The 19,635-nt window shown below is 43.0% G+C and overlaps 1 protein-coding gene across 3 annotated transcripts in view; it reads right to left on the bottom strand.

Annotated features, from left to right (window-relative positions):
- Positions 1-19,635, bottom strand: part of sp2 (sp2 transcription factor) — a 67,564-nt gene that overhangs the window by 13,378 nt on the left and 34,551 nt on the right. For all 3 annotated transcript variants that reach the window (XM_072561217.1, XM_072561219.1, XM_072561218.1), the window contains exons 3-4: positions 17,633-18,947; positions 5,721-5,931 (exon numbers count right to left, since the gene is read on the bottom strand). In XM_072561217.1, the coding sequence (XP_072417318.1) occupies positions 5,721-5,931; positions 17,633-18,947 (1,526 nt within the window). The remainder of the gene's footprint in view (positions 1-5,720; positions 5,932-17,632; positions 18,948-19,635) is intronic.

The raw sequence follows: 19,635 nt of genomic DNA on the forward strand, positions 1-19,635 counted from the left end.
CTTTACGTGTCCCACTTTCTGGCTGCAAAAACACCTTTTTCCAGTGCCCTTCTGAAACCACCGGCATTGTCATCTTCTGTGTCCCACTCCATTACAGTGAACACACCTGAGGCCTTTCACCTCCTGTCCACCCTCTTTGGCTTCTTTAACCTGTGGTAAATTCTTACCAGTGCACTCTGCTCTTGGTTTAGTAGTGTAGGATCGCCCCTTCTCCCAATATCTATCCCTCACAGGATGAAATTCTGGCTGGAAGCTTGTCTTATGCACCAACATGTCCTCATCTGCTAATTCTGCTGTCCTTCTCACTTCCTGAACTTCCTGTTCCTCCTCGTGAATTCTTACCATCTCTGGAAGTGAGTTTTTAAACTCCTCCAGCAGAATAATCTTGCTTGGAGTCTCAAAAGATCTTATCTATTTTCAAAGCACGCACCCATCGATCAAAATGACTATATTTAATTCTTTTGAACTCAACATAAGTCTGCCCTGGTTCCTTCTTTATGTTTCTGAACCGCTATCTATATGCTTCTGGTACCAATTCATAAGTACTTAAAATAGCCTGTTTAACCTCTTCATAATCTCTTGACACCTCATCTAACAGTGCTGCAAATACCTCACTAGCTCTGCCTACCAGTTTAGTCTGAACTAACACTACCCATAAATCCTCAGACCACTCCACCTGCCTAGCGAGTTTTTCAAATGAAATAAAGAAGGCTTCAACATCTTTCTCATCAAAATATGGCAGAGTTTTGACATATTTATATATATTACTACCTTCTCATTTAAAATTCATCTGTACAGATGCATGAGTAGGTGGGGAGCAGAGGGATATAGATGCTTAGGAATTGGGCAACAGGTTTAGACAGTAGATTTGGATTGGCTCAGGTTTGGAGGGCCGAAGGGCCAGCTCCTAGGATGTAAATTTTCTCTGTTCTTTAATCTCCATTCTGTTAATTTGACTTTGCTAAGTCACAACTTCTCAAGTTCAAATTCTCTCTTTTTTGCTCAGCTAAAAATCTTCTCTCTCTTTTTCTTCTTTCTTTCTCTCTTCCTTCATCTTCTAACTCCAACTTCCTTAATTGAAATTTAAAATTTTCTACCTCTACTGCACTTGTCTGTTTCTCTGATCCACCTATGTGTTTGAGTAATTCCCTTACAATTCCAGCTTTACTTTTGTCCTTAGTCAAACCCCATTCTAACTCACTTGCTAATTCTAAAAATATGGCCTTTTTCTTTCCTTCTAAACTTTCTTGGCAAATTTGAGAAACATCTTCAAGTTCCAGAACCTCTTTTGCAATTTTAAGAGCCATTTCTCTCACTTTTAATTCAATAAACCACAAGTCATCAAAAGGAAACAAACTGCCTCATCTACATTTTATTTAAAGATCTGGGACACTAACCTCCAGGTGTTTAAATCTGCTGGGATATTTCGTACCCCCAAATCTGTCTAAACCAGTTCAAATCCTGGACCCAAGCCCCCAAACTGTTACAAGACGGGGTAAACACTCCTGCTTAATTTAAAGCGGCAACACAAGAGGCCAAGAACTATTTAAATACTAACAACTTTATTTCTTAAAGTATAACAGAGAATAATTAACTAACAACTATTTACAACTCCTTCCTCTAACCTAGCTTTTACCTTCCCCTTCGACAATACTAGTCAGACATAACACCCAATTAAGATTTACAAAACAAAACTTCTTATCTCAAAACCAGGCAGCTTTCAGTTTTTTCTGTATTCCTGTCTTCTTTTCTTCTTGTTGGGGATACTGCTTTACAGGTTACTGATTGATAAAGGTACCTTTAACAGAGCTATTTTTCAGGCAGTCTTTACATGCTGATACTTGGCAGTTCTCCTCCTAACTGTTCAATTTTCCCCAAAGCATTGGATTGTGTCGTTGGCTTTTAAGATTGTCATTATACTCAATTCAAACTGGATTGGAGTTTGGTCTTTTTTGGGGGTATAATTTAAACCGATTAGCCTAATTCAAATTTTTTGTTGTCTCCAGGCAACCAGCTACCCTAACTGCTGACAAAAACGTTACAATACATCTTTCTTCATAACACTTGGTGCTGTGTCAGGTAGTTCTGTTGCTTTTAGCTCTCTTAAAGGCACAGTACGCTCATATCTTCATAACACAAATCACTCAAATAAACAAGCTCAGTTCATCTTCACCAGAAATGCAAATTTTGCAGAACAACAAGAGACAGAAATGCTGAAGAAAGAATTTCCAGAATTACGTGCAGTAAGGTAGGATTTGAAAAACCAAGGGACCATAAAGTTATACTAAATGTTTACATTATAATAAATCTTTATAAACCACTATTTGCACTGAACATAGGTACAGAAGGAATTTATTAGAATAGCACCAAGAATGAAGAACTTCATTCTTCATCTGTGGACAGACCAGAGTTTATGATGGCACTGTACATATGTTAGTTTGCCATAACTAGAGTGTGCAGTTTTGGTCATCACACTAAAGGAAGGGTGCAATTGCATTAGAGAGGGGTCGGAGGAGCCTCACCAGTATGTTGCTTGGGCTGGAGCAATTCAGCTGTGAAGAGAGACTAGACAGGCTGGGAAAGCTGAGAGGGCACCTGATTGAGGCGTGCACAGTTCTGAGGGGTATAGACAGGGTAGATAGAGAGAAACATTTCCCCTTAGTACATGGATCAATACAAAGGGAATAGAAGGCTTAGAAGGAATTTGACGACAATATTTTTCACCCAGAAAATGAAAGTTATTTGGAACTCACAGGCTAGAAGGGTGAAAGGGGCTCGAAGCCTTCTATAGAAAGAAAGTGGTTAAACTTGAGAGGGTGCAAAGAAGATTTACAAGGATGTTGCTGGGATTGACGGGTTTGAGTTATGGGGAGAAGCTGAATAGGCTGGAGCATCGGAGGCTGAGGGGTAACCTTACAGAGGTTTATAAAATCATGAAGGGCATGGATAGAGTGAACAGTTAATATCTTTTTGCCACGGTGGAGAAGTCTAAAACCAGAAGGAACAGGTTTAAGATGAGGGGGGAAATATTTAAAAAGGTCCTGAAGGGTAGCTTTTTCATGAAGAGGGTGGTGCGTGTATAAACCTAGTTGCCAGAGGAAGCAGTGGATGCAGGTACAATTACAACATTTAAAAAGCATCTGAATGGGCATATGAATAGGAAGGGATTAGAAGGGTATGGGCCAAATTGTGGCAAATGGAACTTGGTCAGATTGGCACATGAGGTCTGCACTGACAAGTTGGACTGAAGAGGCCGTTTCCATGCTATATGACTCTATAACCCTCAAGCCTTTAAGAAGTATTCATACGAGCACTTGAAATGCCATAGCATACAAACCTGAGTGTTAAAAATTTGCTGAAAAACAGGATTTAAATAGATAGGTGCTTGATAACCAGTGTGGACACAATGGGCCGAAGGGCCTTTTTCTACGCTCTAAAATTTCCATGACTCTAAGCTGGGGTTTACTTCTTAGAACAAAGAAGACTAAAAGGCAATTTCATGGAAATGGTCAAAATCACAAACACCGTAAGTGGAGTGTATTAGCAGTTCTGTTTCTAATAGCAGGAGGGTTGGTAACTACAGAACACATAAGCAGATTGGCAAAATAACCAGCGGTGACATGAGGAAGTATTCTTTTATAGCAGTAGTTGTGATCTGGATGTGCTGTCTGAAAGGTGAATGAAAGCCTTTTCAAAAATAATGTTCACAGGGACATCAGATATGTACTTGAAGGGAAGGTGAATTACAGCACTCCAGCAGAACAGCAGGCACGATGGGAGCAACTAATGGCTCTTTGGGTCAGATCATCCCTTTCTACATTTTATTATTTATGATTTTACATATAAATAAATGGAATTGTAGAATGTAAATCCGAACAAAATTCCATTAATAAATAATAGAAACGGCCTCATCAATGTTTCTGCTCACTCTATGTTAAGCAACAGTACAAAATGTTGAATATGTATGAAAAAGTGAGCTGGATCTAAGATAGGAAAATAGATTTACACTTCAGGTATACTCCGGATTCAGCCTCAAGGACTCTTTAATCTTAATTTTGTCTTGTCACACCTGCCGTCCTCATTCCATTATTTGTTTAAAAATTATTTTTCCATTTAGTTTATTTCCCTCACTACACAATTCTCAGAAGTACTGTAACACAGTGGAGATTGAGGGAGAACAGGGAACTGAACTCCAACCTCATTTGTCTGATGCCAGCTCCAATTGAGTGAGTAATACAGAAGCAGCTGCTGTGGGCACAGTGCTGTTTCATGATGCCGGTGGGTCATACATCAGTCATGAGCTATTTCCAACTGGAACAGTCAATTGGCTCATGGGCAGGAAACAGCGAGTGGGGAGAAGGGGTTCTTTTACAGGTTGGTGACCTGTGACCAGTGAAGCTCCACAGGGATCAAGGCTGGGACCGCTACTGTTTCTAATATATATTAATGACTTTAAGTCGGAGAGTCACAGAAAAGTACAGCACGGAAAACTTCGGTCCAACTCATCCACATATCCTAAATTAATTTAATCTCATTTGCCAGAATTTGGCCCATATCCCTCGAAACCATCCAGATGCCTTTTAAATGGTGTAATTGTACCAGCCTCCACCACTTCCTCTGGTAGTTCATTTCTTACACGTACCATCTTTTGTGTGAAAAAGTTGCCCTTTAGGACTTGGAGGAAGGAAATGAATGTACAGCAGCCACTAAAATAGATGGAATGGCAGGCAGTGAGAGGGATACAAACAGGTTACATGGAGATATTGATAGGTTAAGTGGGCGAAAAGTTGGCAAATGAAGTACAATGTGGGAAAAAGCAAAGTTGTTTATTTGGAAGAGAGAACTAAAGAAAAGTGTAAGAGTACGGAAGTCTTACTGCAACTGTACACGGTGCTGGTGAGACCACATCTGAAGTATTGTGAGCAGTTTTAGTCTCCTTATTGAAAGAAGGATATCATTTCATTGGCGAAAATTCAGAGAAGGTTGATTCAGAAAGATGATTTCTGGTATGGAGGTTAGAAGCAAAAGGTTAAACAGGATGGGAAAACAACCACTGCAGCTGAGAAGACTGAGAGATTATGTCATTGAAACATACTGGACTTTTAAGGGGCTTGACAGGATAAATGCTGAGAGGATGTTTCCCCTCATGGGACAGTCTAAGACCACAGGGTAGAGTCTCAGAATAAATGGGGGCAGTGATTTACGGCTGAGATTAGGAGGAACGTCCACTGTGGGAGGGTCAGAATTCCTTGCCTAATAGAGTGAGTGAGTGAGTGAGTGAGTGAGTGAGTGAGTGAGTGTGAGTGAGTGACAGAGTATATGTGTGTGTATGTGTATGGCTACAGGGAAAGAACAGGAAAGTGGATGTCAGGAATGTCATATCAGCCACGATCCTATTGAATGGTGAAGCAGGCTCAAGGGGCTGAATGGCCTACTCCTGTTCCTATTGCTTACGGTATTATCCTTTTCCTGAACAGGATGGCAAGTGCACAGAAAGTTTTGCCTTCATCGTCAGTGGGTCAAATGCTGTCAACCTTGACCTAACAGCACTGAGGGAGGCACATGGCCTGCGGTGGGCTCAGCAACACCTTCACAAGGAATGATAAAGGGATGAGACAACAAGGGTTGCTCTTATCACTCATGTTTACATCACATACATGAACAGGAGAAAAGGGAAATCCAAAGGTAGAATTAAAGACAGGAATGAAAAGAAAGCACACCTTTTCTCACCATCCTTGCAATTTGGACAAGTGCAGGCCATTCTTTTCATCTTCTTGTTCTGTTGCACCTGCTGCTCTGTAATCTCATCAGCTGGTAAGGCTGGTTCCATGTGGAGCTGGCTAAGCTGGCTCGAACTCAGTCCAGTGATTGTGATGTTGTTGGCAGAAACTGGGGACATGACCCCTGCCTGCACATTTAACTGTTGCTGTCCTGTCAGGATTAAAACAACATTTTTCATGAATTAGGAAGAGAACTTTACAGCTAAACAGGAGATCATTCAGCCCATCAGACCTGTGCTACTTGCCTGAAAGAGCCATATATTCAATTATCCATATTCTAGTCTCCTATCCTGATTCTTTTTCTATGTCATATGATTATTCACTTCCCTTATAAAAGTTGTTAATGCTTTCACTACAGTTTGCATTGGGTCATCCATGGTTTAGCAATCTTTTGTAATAAAGGAGTCAGTCTGCAAGGAACATGGTATTAATCTGTGTATTAATCTGTGTATTTTCCAATATACACAGGTGGACCACACTGAGAACCGAACTGATAATTCTAATTTAGTTGTCAGTGCAATTCCTCACAAATTTGGGATTAGACAGCAAATATTGTCCAATTAGAGAATCATATCTAATGGTGGACATGGTTTTGCAAGTTCTCAAAATGTGGGCTGGTTAGACATGATCAGTACCTTATTGCGAACAGCCAAAGGGACATGCTGTTCGATATTATCTTCCAGTCTTTGAGGTGTATGACCTACAGACTTGGCATGAGACCAGAACTGAAATTTAGTTCTGTTCTTTAATTTGCAGAAATAAAGAACATGTACATGGACTATGCCTGTTTCAACTCATCAAAATGGTCGACAGCCATTCACTGGTGCATTCTGCAGGGCAATGCCCTGACCAATCAGACTCAACCTGTAAACAAAGGCTGGCAGTTAACAGTCGATCAGCATTAATAGGTGCATTCTCCATGGCAGCGCTTCTACCAGTCAATGTCCATTTACCAACCAATCGGTTCCTGTCTCATGTGATATTAAACATTAGTTTTCCCCTGGAATTGGCATTCTAGTAAATTATCCTGATAAGTATAGGATGAAAAGCTTTGACATAATGTGCCATTTTTCAGCAATCCCTCACATTCTGTACTACCAAATAACAGTATTTCTTATGATTTGGGATTCCTATTAGATCTCCTCAACTTCTGCCTTTCAATGGAACTATTAACAAATGCCCAAATCAAAAACTTGACTACACTTCAAAATTACTTCAATAGTTGGAAAATAATTTGCAATTTCCTGTGGTTGTGCCAGGTGTTATATAAATGCAAGGTTTGTTTTTTTCTTGTCACTCTCCATATCCCTGGTATTATCTTAATGAAGCTCTTCTTCACTCAATCTATGGCCTTGACAATCTTCTCAAAACAGAAGTCTAAACAGGGGATCCTAAAGGAAGTTTTCTCATCCGATAGGTACTGAATTCCAGAATCTTCAGTTTCTATCGCCCTGCAACACAATAAATAGTGGCCCAGTTGGCAGACCCCACATCACTTGAACAAATAAAACTCAATTCCAGATCTTAACAATCCTTTAGGAGAAAACCTTTCTCCCTGACTTCCCTTTAAATTTTTTGCCAATGAAATAATGTCCCTAACTTCAGTTATTCAACTATTCATTTAAAATATCTGGGTGAGTGGGGGAAGCAGTTAGGATCAGAAAACAATGGGACAGGAAACATGGAGGGATGGTGATGGTGGTGTCTGGAACATTGTCTGTAAGTTATGATTCTGTGAGTTTGACTACATCAGGCTGTTGCTTGACTGGTCTGTGAGACAGTTCTCCCAATGTTGGCACTATCCCCCAGATGTTAGTGATGAAGACTTTGCTGGGTTGACAAGGTGGTTCTGCCATCGTCTTTGCAGTGCCTAGGTCAATGCCAGGTGATCCATTTGGTTTCATTCTTTGAGACTTTGTAATGACTGATACAACTGAATAGCTTGCCAGGCCATTTCAGAGGGCAACTGGGAGTCAACCGCATTGCTGTGGGTCTGGAGTCACATGTGGGTTAGACCAGATGAAGATGGCAGATTTCCTTCCCTGCAGGACATTAGTGAACCAGATGGATTAACAATGGTTTCAGGATAATATTCATAATTCCTTAGTTTCTGGATTAATAGCCCAGTGATAATACCATTATGCCACCACTTCCCCGATGTCCAGGGGACGAATTTGCGAGTGCAGTTGGAGAGGGTTTAAACTAAAATGAGAGCAGGATGGGAATCTATATAGGGAAATGAACGACAGGAAAATACAGACTAATTGCAAATAAGAAAGGTGATAGACAGAGAATTCAAAGGATAGAATTGAGCAGGGTCACACTGAACGTGACTAAGAATGCTGAAAAGACAAGCCTTAAGGCCTTGTACCCTCATTCGTGAAGCACTTGCAATAAAATGGATTAATTAATTGCGCAAAGTGATCTAAATGGGTATGATTTGGTAGGCATTACAGAGATATGTATGCAGGGTGACCAGGAATGGTTACTGAATATGTAGACGTTTTCAGTTTTTAGAAAGGGAGTCAATGGTGGTTTCTGTGACTTGGGTTCTGAATTTAAATAAAATAAATGATGATAGAGTTGCCAACTGGCTATGGTAAATTGTGGATCGTTGTTTAAGGGATGAAGGTAGCTGGCAATGGCAAACATTTAAAGGGTGCACGAACAAACTGCAAACATTATTCATTACAGTCTGGCATAAAAATAAGATGAGAAATATGGTCAGACCATGATTACCAAGGGAAATTAAAACAGTATTAAATCCAAGGAAGAGGCTTACAAATTATCCAGAAAGAGCAACAGACCTGAGGTTTTGGGAACAGTTTAGATTCTAATAAAGGAATACAAACAGATGATTAAGAAGGGGAAAATTGAGTTTGAGAGTAAGCTTGCAGGAACATACAAACTGATAATAAAAGATTCTATAGATAGCTGAAGAGAACAAGATTAATAAACATGAATATAGGTCCCTGATAGTCAGAAGCAGGAGAATTTATAATGGGGAACATCGAGACAATTAAATACATATTTTAGTTCTGTCTTCATAGAGGAAGGCACAAATAACATCCCAAAATATGGGAAGCACAGATGTATAATGGGAAGGAGGAAATGAAAGAAATTAGCATTAGTAAGGAAATGGTATTGAGGAAACTAATGGCAGATAAATTCCCAGGGCCTGATAACCTTTATCCCAGAGTAGTTAAGGAAGTGGCGCTGGAAATAGCAGCTGCATTGGTGGTCTTCTAAATTCTATAGACTCTGGAGTTGGAGGGTAACTCTGGAGTTTGAGTTGGAGGGTAGCAAATGTAACCCCACTATTTAAGAAGGGAGACAGAGAGAAAACACCAAATTATAGACTGGTTAGCTTCGTAATGTTAATGGGAAAAATGATGAAGATCATTATAAAAGATGTAAAGCAGAGCACTTGGAATATTGTGACAAGATCAGAGAGTCAGCATGGATTTACAAAGGGTAGGTCAAGCTTGCCAAATCTGCTGGAATTTCCTGTGGATGTACCTAGTAGAGTGGAAAGGGTGGAGTCAGTAGATGTGGTTTACTTAGGTTTTCAAAGGCTTTTGATGAGGTCCAACATAAGAAATTAGTACTCAAAACTAAAACGCACGGAATTGGAGGTTGAAATTGATGGAGAACTGGTTTGCAGACAAGTAACAAAGAGTGGGGACAAACAGTTATTTTTCCGAGGGGTTAGACAGTGACTAGTGGGGTAATATAGACATCAGTGCTTGGATCCCAGCTATTCACAATGTATATTAATGATTTAGATTTAGAGGAGACTATATGTCATATCTCCAAGTGTGCAGCTGACACAAAGCTTGTGGGAGGATGGGCTCTGAGGAGGATAGAAGCCATGATGCGGAGGTGTTGGAGTGGGGTGGACAAAGTTTAAAATTCACACACCAGGTTATACTCCAACAGGTTTATTTGGAAGTACAAGCTTTTGGAGCACTGCTACCTGACAAAGGAGCAGCACTCCGAAACCTTGTACTTTCAAGTAAACCTGTTGGACGATAACTGGTATTGTGAAATTTTTAACAATGAAGAGGAGGCAGAGATGCCTCAGTGCAATTTGGACAAGTAAGTGGGTAAATGCATGGCAAGTGCAGAATAATATGGATAAATGTGAAGTCATTTACTTTGGTAGCAAAACCAGGAATCTGAATGGTGATAAATTGCTGAAGCAAGGTGCTGCTTTGAGGCCTGCGTGTCCTCATGCTAAAAGCTGCTGTTGCTGTAAGCATGCAGGTGCAGTAGGCAAATGGTATGTTGGCCTTCATAGCAAGGATATCTTACACAAGGCAATGCAATATTGTGTGCCATTTTGGTCTCCTTACTTGATTGGTTAGAACTTGGTGCTAGGCACCGAGTCAGGGCAGATGTCAGATCTCTCGATGGAAGAGCGTTCTGGTGACAGTGAACACAACTGCCTCACCTTTACCATAGCCATGGAGAGGGATTGGAGCAGGCAGTATGGGAAGGTATTTATTTGGGGGAGGGGAAACTATACTGCTATTAGCCAGGAGCTATGAAGTATAAATTGGGAATAATTGTTCTATGGGAAATGCACAACAGAAATGTGGAGGCTGTTTAAGGAGCACTTGTTGCAAGTGTTGGATAACATTGTCTCACTGAGACAGGCAAGGAATGGTAAGGTGAAGGAACCTTGGATGACAAGAGGAGCTCCTCGTCAAGAGGAAGAAGGAAGCTGACTTAAGGTTGAGGTAGCAAGGAGCTGGCACAGCTTTAGAGGATTACAGGGTAGCTAGAAAAGAACTCAAAAATGGACTGAGGAGAGCTGGGAGGGGCATGAGAATACCTTGGCAGGAAGGATTATGAAAAACCCAAAGGTGTTCCACACTTAAGTGAGGAATAAGAGAATGATCAGAGAGAGGGTAAGGTCGATCAGGGATAGTGGAGGGAACTTGTGTCTGAAGAGATAAAGGGAGGGCCTAAATGAGTTTTTTGCTACAGTATTCACTAGAGAGAGGGACCTTGTTCATAGTGAGAACACAGTGGACCAGGTCAATAGGTTTGAACAGATTGATTTTAAGAAAGTGGATGTGCTGAAAATTCTGGGAAACAGCAAGATAGATAAGTCCCCAGGGCAGGACCAGATATATCCAAGGTTACGACAGGAAGTGAGGAATAAGATTGCTGAGCCTCTGGCAATGATCTTTGCATCCTCACTCTCTGCGGGAGTAGTACAGATGATTGGAGGGAGGCGAATGTTTTTCCTCTGTTCAAAAAAAGGGAATAGGGAAATCCCTGGGAATTACAGACCAGTCAGTCTTACATGTGTGGTAAGCAAGGTACTGGAAAGGATTCTGAGATATGGGATCTATGACTATTTGGAAAAACATAGTTTGATTAAAGATGGTCAGCATGACTCTCTGAGAGGCAGGTCATGCCTCACAAGTCTTATTGAGTTCTTTGATGATTTCACAAGACAAGTTGACAAAGGTCAAGCATTGGACGTGGCATATATGGATTTCAGTAAGGCATTTGATAAGGTTCCACATGGTAGGCTCATTCAGAAAGTTAGGAGGTATGGGATACAGGGAGATTTGGCTGTCTGGATACAGAATTGGCTGGCTGAAAGAAGACAGCAAGTGGATGGAAAGTATTCTGCCTGGAGCTCGGTGACCAGTGGTGTCCTGCAGGGATCTCTTGTTGGGCCTCTGCTCTTTGTAGTTTTTATAAACGACTTGGATGAAGAAGTGGAAGGCTGGCTTAGTAAGTTTGCCGATGAGACAAAGGTCAGTAGTGTTGTAGACAACGTCGAGGGCTGTTGCAAGCTACAAGACATTGACAGGATGCAGAGCTGGGCTGAGAAATGGCAGATGGAGTTCAACTTGGATAATTGTGCAGTGATTCATTTTGGAAGATCCAATTTGAATGCTGATTACAGGGTAAAAGACAGATTCTTGGTGGTGTGGAGGAACAGTGGGACCTTGGGGTCCATGTACACAGATCCCTCAAAGTTGATAGAGTTGTTAAGAAGGCGTATGGTATTTTGGCTTTCACTAATATGGGGATTGAGTTTAAAAGCTGTGAGGTTTTCTGCAGCTCAATAAAACCCTGGTTAAACCACACTTGGAATATTGTGTCCACTTCTGGTCACCTCATTATAGGACGGATGTAGATGCTTTAGAGAAGGCGTAGAAGAGATTTACCAGGATGCAGCCTTGATTGGAGGGCTTTTCACATTGGAGAGAAGAATGAAGAGAGGTGACTTGATAGAGGTGTACAAGGTAATGAGAGGCTTAGATAGAGTAGATAACTAGAGAGTTTTCCCCAGGTGGAAGTGGCTGTCACACGGAGTCATAATTTTAAGTTAATTGGAGAAAGGTATAGGAGAGACGTCAGGGGTAGGTTATTTAAGCAGAGAGTGGTGGGTGCACGGAATGCACTGCCAGTGGTGGTTGTAGAGTCAAAGACATTAAGGATATTTAAGCGACTGCTGGGCAAGCACATGGATGGCAGTAAATTGAAGGGTGTGTAGGGTAGGTTGAATCTAGATTAAGAAAAATGCTCGGCACAACATCATGGGCTGAAGGGCCTGTACTGTTCTATGTTAACTATATTCATTAGTTCACTGGGGAATGGGCGGGAGAGATAGAAGTCTCATGGAAACCTATAACATTCTGACAGGATTAGACAGGGTAGTTGCAGAAGAATGTTCCCAATGACTGGGGAGTTCAGAACCAGGGATCACAGTCTAAGCATAAGGAGTAGACAGAGCTGAAGAGAAATTTCTTCATCCAGAGAGTGGTGATCATGTGGAATTCACTGCCAGTGTGTGGCCAAAACATTGAAGACTTTCAAGAAATATGTAGTTCTTCGGACTAAAGGGAGAGAGAAAGTGGAATCAGGGTAATGAGTCGAATGATTAGCTATGATCATATTGAATGGCAGAGAAGACTCAAAGGGCAAATAGTCTACTCCTGCTCCTATTTTCTGTGTTTCCATGTCAGTGTTATAGCTGTATTGGAACAGCTTGGCTAGGGGCATAGCAAGTTCGGGTGCACATGACTTCGGTACAATTGCCAGAATAATGTCAGTTTTCATTGGCCGTATAGTATCCAGTGCCACAGCTGTGTTTAGAAATCAAGTGGATTGAACTGAATTGGCTGAAAACTGGCATCTCAGATGCTGGGGACCTCAGGAGGCTGAGATAGTTCAATAAGCTGGTACTTTTGGCTGAACATTGTTGCAAGTGCTTCAGCCTTACCTTTTGTCCCAATGTGCTGGGCTCTCCCATCATTGAGGATGGGGATATTTGTGCAGTCTCCTCCTGCAGTAAATTAATTGTCCACCACCATTCAAAATTGAATATTGTAGGACTGCAGAGCTTAGATCTGATTTGTTGGCTGTGGGACCATTTAGCTCTGTCTATCACTGGGTGTTTATGTTTGGCACAGATGCTGTCCTGTGTTACATCTTCACCAGGTCAATATCGCTTTATAAGGTATACCTGATGTAGCCCCTGGCATGCCCCCTGCATTTTTCATTGAACCAGGGTTCATCCTCATGGCAATGGTAGATTAGGGAATATAGGCAAGAGTGAGGACTGCTGATGCTGGAGATTAGAGACGAGAGTGCAGTGCCGAAAAAGCACAGCAGGTCAGGCAGTATTCCAGGAGCAGGAGAATCAATGTTTCAGGCAAAAGCCCTTCATCAGGAATGAGGGAATATGCCTGGCCACAAGGCTGCAAATTGTGGTTGAGTACAATTCTATTGCAACTGATTAACTATTTATGTCAGGTCTTGAGTTGCTCAATCAGTTCAAAATCTATCTCATTTAGCACCACACAACATCTTGGTAGTGCCACAGAACATCATGGTGAAGACAGGACTTCATCCCGACAAGGAAGGTGCAGTGATTGCTTGTACTAGCACTGCCATGGACTTGACTAGCTTAGGTCAGCAGTTGAGCCACTCTTGGTATGAACACTGAAGACTCACACCAAAAGTACGCTTTCCTTTATTGGTCAGAGTATCGAGTACAGGAGTTGGGAGGTCATGTTGCGACTGTACAGGACATTGGTTAGGCCACTGTTGGAATATTGCATGCAATTCTGGTCTCCTTCCTATCGGAAAGATGTTGTGAAACTTGAAAAGGTTAGAAAAAATTTACAAGAGTTGGAGGATTTGAGCTATAGGGAGTGGCTGAACAGGCTGGGGCTATTTTCCCTGGAGCATCGCAGGCTGAGGGATGACCTTATAGAGGTTTATAAAATCATGAGGGACATGAACAGGAAAAATAGACAAAGGCTCTTTCCTGGGGTGAGGGAGTCCTGAACTAGAGGGCATAGGTTTAGGGTGAGAGGGGAAAAATATAAAAGAGACCTAAGGGGCAACTTTTTCACGCAGAGGGTGGTACATGTGTCGAATGAGCTGCCAGAGGAAGTGGTGGAGGCTAGTACAATTGCAACATTTAAAAGGCATCTGGATGGGTATAGGAATAGGAAGGGTTTGAAGGGAATATGGCAGGGTGCTGGCAGGTGGGACTAGATTTGGTTGGGATATCTGGTCGGTATGGATGAGTTGGACCGAAGGGTCTGTTTCCGTGCTGTACATCTCTATGATTCCAAGTACATTCTGTGTCTTTGCCATTGTCAGTGCTTCTTTGAAGAGGTATTCAATGTGGAGGAGAATAATTCATCAGCCAAGCTAGGAGGCTGTAGGTGACAATCTGGTGGAAGTTTCTTTGCCAATGTCTGACCTGTTGCCATGAAGCTAGAGTCAATGTTGAGAACTGCTAGGGCAGCCTTCTTCAAACTGTATACCATTGTGCTCCCGCCTCTGCTAGGTCTGCCCTGCTGGTGGGACAGGATACACCAAGGAATAATAATGGTGGTGTCTCAAACATTGACTGTAATGGATGAATCTGTGAGTATGAATACGTCAGACTGTTGCTTGACTAGTCTGTGAGACAATTCCCCAAATTTTGGCACTTGCCCCAGATAGCATTATAGAGTCATAGAGGTGTACAGCATGGAAACAGACCCTTCGGTCCAACTCGTCCATGCCAACCCAATCTAGTCCCACTTGCCAGCACCTGGCCCATATCCTTCCAAACCCTTCCTATTCATATACCCATCCAGATGCCTTTTAAATGTTGCAATTGTACTAGCCTCCACGACTTCCTCTGGGAGCTCATTCCACACACGTACCACCCTCTGCATGAAAGCTTTGCTCCTTAGGTCTCTTTTATATCTTTCCCCTCTCACCCTAAACCTATGCCGTCTCGTTCCGGACTCCCCCACCCCAGGGAACATAATTTGTTTATTTATCCCATCTATGCCCCTCCTGATTTTATAAACCCCAATAAGGTTACCCCTCAGCCTCTGACGCTCCAGGGAAAACAGCCTCAGCCTATTCAGCCTCTCCCTATAGCTCAAGTCTTCCAACCCTGGTAACATCCTTGTGAATCTTTTCTCAACCCTTTCAATTTTCACAACATCTTCCCAATAGGAAGGAGACCAGAATTGCATGCGATATTCCTATACAGCTGCAACATGACCTCCCAACTCCTGTACTCATTACACTGAACAATAAAAGAAAGCATACCAAAAGCCTTCTTCACTATCCTATCTACCTGCGACTCCACTTTCAAGGAGCTATGAACCTGCACTCCAAGGTCTCTTTGTTCAGCAACACTTCCTAGGACCTTACCATTAAGTGTGTATGTCCTGCTAAGATTTGCTTTTCCAAAGTGCAGCACCTCACAGTTATCTAAATTAAACTCCATCTGCCACTCCTCAGCCCACTGGCCCATCTGATCAAGATCCCATTGTAAACTAAGTTAACCTTCTTCGCTGTCCACAACACCTCCAATCTTGGTGTCACCTGCAAACATTCTAACTGTACCTCTTATGCTCGCATCCAAATAATTTATATAAATGATGAAACGTAGCGGACCCAACACCGATCCTTGTGGTACTCCACTTGTCACAGGCCTCCAATCTGAAAACCAACCCTCCACCACCACCCTTTGTCTTTTACGTTCGAGCCAGTTCTGTATCCAAATGGTAGTTCTCCCTGTTTTCCATGAGATATAACCTTGCTAACCAGTCTCTCATGGGGAACCTTGTCAAAGATATTAGGAAAGTAGACTTAGCAAGGTCAAAGGGATGAAACTGCCCCTGTCATTTCCAGTGATTAGATTAGATTAGATTACTTACAGTGTGGAAACAGGCCCTTCGGCCCAACAAGTCCACACCGCCCCGAAGCGTAACCCACCCATACCCCTACATCTACATCTACCCCTTACCTAACACTACGGGCAATTTGGCATGGCCAATTCACCTGGCCAGCACATCTTTGGACTGTGGGAGGAAACCGGAGCACCCGGAGGAAACCCACGCAGACACGGGGAGAACGTGCAAACTCCACACAGTCAGTCGCCTGAGGCGGGAATTGAACCCGGGTCTCCGGCGCTGTGAGGCAGCAGTGCTAACCACTGTGCCACCGTGCCGCCCACAAGTGCATCCGTCAATATCCACTGGCCTGTCCAGCTTTATTCGTTTGAGTCTTTTTAAGACTCACTACAACTGAATGGTCTGCTAGGCCATTCAGAGGTCAGTTTAGAGTAAAACACATTGCTGTGGGTCTGGAGTCACTTTTTGGATATGACCACATAAGGATGGCAGATTTTCTCCCCTAAAGGATAGTAGTTATCTCACCATTAGACTTTTAATTCCAGATTTCTTTTACTAAATTTAAATTCTATCATCTGCTATGTGGGATTCAAACCCAGGTCCCCACAGCATTACATGGGTATCTGGATTACTCGTCCAGTAACTGCATCACTATGTTATCACCTCCTTACAAAGTGGTAGGTTTGAAAGACTGTTCTTAAGGTAGAATGAAGAGGTTTAGGGATGTAATTTCAGAGTTTTGAGCCCAGGCATTGAAACCATGTCCAACAAGGATGCAGCAATTATATATGGAGGTGCGCAGAAACCCAGAATTATAGAAGTGCAGAGATCTCAGAGCTGAGTGGTGTTGAAGGGGATTAAAGAGACAGGGAAAGGTTAGAACATTGAAGGGATTTCAAAAAGATAATCATTTGAAAATTGAAGCGTCAGAGAGATTTTCCAGCACAGAAATAAGACCTATTGCCCATCGTGTCCACGGTGGGTCATCAAGCATCCATCTATTCTAACCACATTGTCCCAATCAACGTGCACTGCCTGCTCCTGCTTCTGCTATACCACCTGCTTTTACTGCAGAACACTGAACCAGGGTCTGCACAAAGTGTATACATCTTTACAGTAGGTGAGTCTTGAACACAGGACTCTTGTTCAGAAGTACGGACACTACCACAGCATAAGAAGCATGTCCAGATTTATTAATTGAATTTAACTTGCACCAGCTGCTGTGGTGGAAGTTGCATTGATACCTCCACAGGATCAGCCTGGGCCTCTGGATTGTTAATCCAAGGGCATTACAAATGACACGCTATCTGCCTTAATTAAGAAACAGATTTGAAATGCTGAATAGCGTCTTACTATTTCCTTCCATTATTTCAATCGTTCCAATAAATTCCTTTCATTTACACAAAGTCCAAGAATCAAAGCACAGTAAAAGAGACCATTCGACCACCATGTCTGTGCTAGTTCTTTAAAAGAGCTATCCAATTTGTACCACAAACTCCTGCACTTTTCCTGCAGATCAACAAATTGTTTCCATTCAAATATCTGTCCAATTCCCTTAGAAAATTACTATTGAGTCTGTATCCACCAGCCTTAGTCAGTGTGTTCCCACTTGCAATAACTCATTATGTTAAGTTTGGTGAATTGACACTTGTATAAATTGCCTCTCACCTGCAGCATTGGTGACAGTCACTGGAACTCCGGGCACCTGCAAGCCGTTGATGCTGATGGTCTGAATTGCCTGACCAGTGGCAAACTGCGCACTGTTCAGGTTAATGGCACCCCCAGCTGGTGCAATTCTCGGCAAAGCAGTCCCCTTCCGGATCAAAGAGCCTGCAGAGGATCTCTTTCCACCTGCAGCTGGAGCAATCCGGGGAAAGCTACCAGAGGGACTGGAGCCTTGCTGAAGTGCCGTGGAACTTTTCACCTGCACTGCCTGCCAGTTAACCTGTGCCGAGGAGGATATAGGTTGACTCCTGATGATAACCGGTGGGGAGCTGTGCTCACTGGTCTGAATCTGCAGGCTCTGTGGGGATTTCTGGGGTACGGTGGGAAGGTTGTGACCACTCATGGAGGCTGCCTGCACAACGCGGATGGCCTGCTGAGGAATGGTCTGGACCGCCTGCTCCTGTTTCTGCTGCACCACCTGTACTTGCTGCAGAACATTGGAGCCTGGACTCTGCACCAAGAGTATGTTGGCGCCTGGCTGGATGACGTTTCCTGATGAAGCCTCCACAAGTGTGACTGTTTCCGCCACCGCTGCAGGATTTGTCGATTTCCTCCTCAACCTTTTGCTGAGCTTCGTAGAGCCACCTCCTCCACACACAGCATCACTGGCCAACTGTATGGCTGTTCCATCACCGGCGCCAACCAAATTACTAATTGGCACAGACAGGGCAACGTTTCCACCACTTGCCAGCTTAATGACGTTGCCCTGACCTTGTACAGTTGTGCCCCTGGTCTTCTGCACTTGAGCAGGGACTGATAAAGCGGGTTTCACATGCATTGCCTGAGGGGAGACTTTCTGCGTATTGGCTGCTACTGCAGTGGTCACAAAAGCCTTGTTGGTGCCTGGAATGATCTGGATCTGACCTGTCATGTTTTGCTGAACATTTGCAATCTGAAGGGACTGCCCACCCAGAGTCTGGACCTGGGGGACTAACTGATACTGAACGTTCTGCCGTGAGCCTTTGTTGACCATCGCTTGGCTCTGAATGGCCAGCACTAACTGTCCAGAGAGGGAGGGGCTAACGGCTGGACCGGTGACCTGTGATCCCTGGATCTGAAAGACTTTTCCATTAGCTCCAATGAAACTGAAATTGCCACCATTCTGCCCATTAGGTGCTGGAGCTGGCTTCAACAGCGGCAGTTTCTTGGTGACCATCTGTACAGCCACTGGAGAGGGTGTGGAGCTGGATTCCACGGCTGGGGGTCCAATCTTGCTGCATGTTGCTGCCAGAAGAGCCAGAGGAGATGGCTGTGAATCCTGAAACAAGAGCCAGAGAAAGGAAAAAGGGGAAGAAACAAAACAACTTAGAGAGTCTTGTATTTCAATAACGCCCTTCAAATCTTCAGGTTTCCAACCACACGTGGCTACTTTTATAATATAGGAAATCTGGCAGCTGACTTGTTCACAGCAAACCCCCGATGTTGATTGAGACATAAATATTAATTAGGACAATGAAGAGAACACTCCTGTTTAACTTTGAATTCTTCCGTGCCATCTTTTATGCAATATACTGAGGAAGGTAGATCCAAAGCCCACACAGCCACAATAGGGGAAAAAACATAAAAAGTGGGATGAACAAAATTAATTTAGATGCATTTACAAGCCTTAGTCACAGGGCCGGAAATTTGAAAATATCAAGTGGCTACATGTGTCAGGGAAGGTACCCACATGGTGCACGGCACTCAGCTTCGCAGCAAGTGGGCAGAAGCAATGATAGAGTCACAGAGATATACAGCACGGAAACAGACTCTTTGGTCCAACTCGTCCATGCCAACCAGATATCCCAACCCAATCTAGTCCCACCTGCCAGTACTTGGCCCATATCCCTCCAAATCCTTCCTATTCATATACCCATCCAGGTACCTTTTAAATGTTGCGATTGTACCAGCCTCCACCACTCCATCTAGCAGTTCATTCCACACACGTACCACCCTCTGCATGGAAA

Source organism: Chiloscyllium punctatum, chromosome 42, assembly GCF_047496795.1.
Source record: "Chiloscyllium punctatum isolate Juve2018m chromosome 42, sChiPun1.3, whole genome shotgun sequence".
In the NCBI taxonomy this organism is placed as follows: Eukaryota; Metazoa; Chordata; class Chondrichthyes; order Orectolobiformes; family Hemiscylliidae; genus Chiloscyllium; species Chiloscyllium punctatum.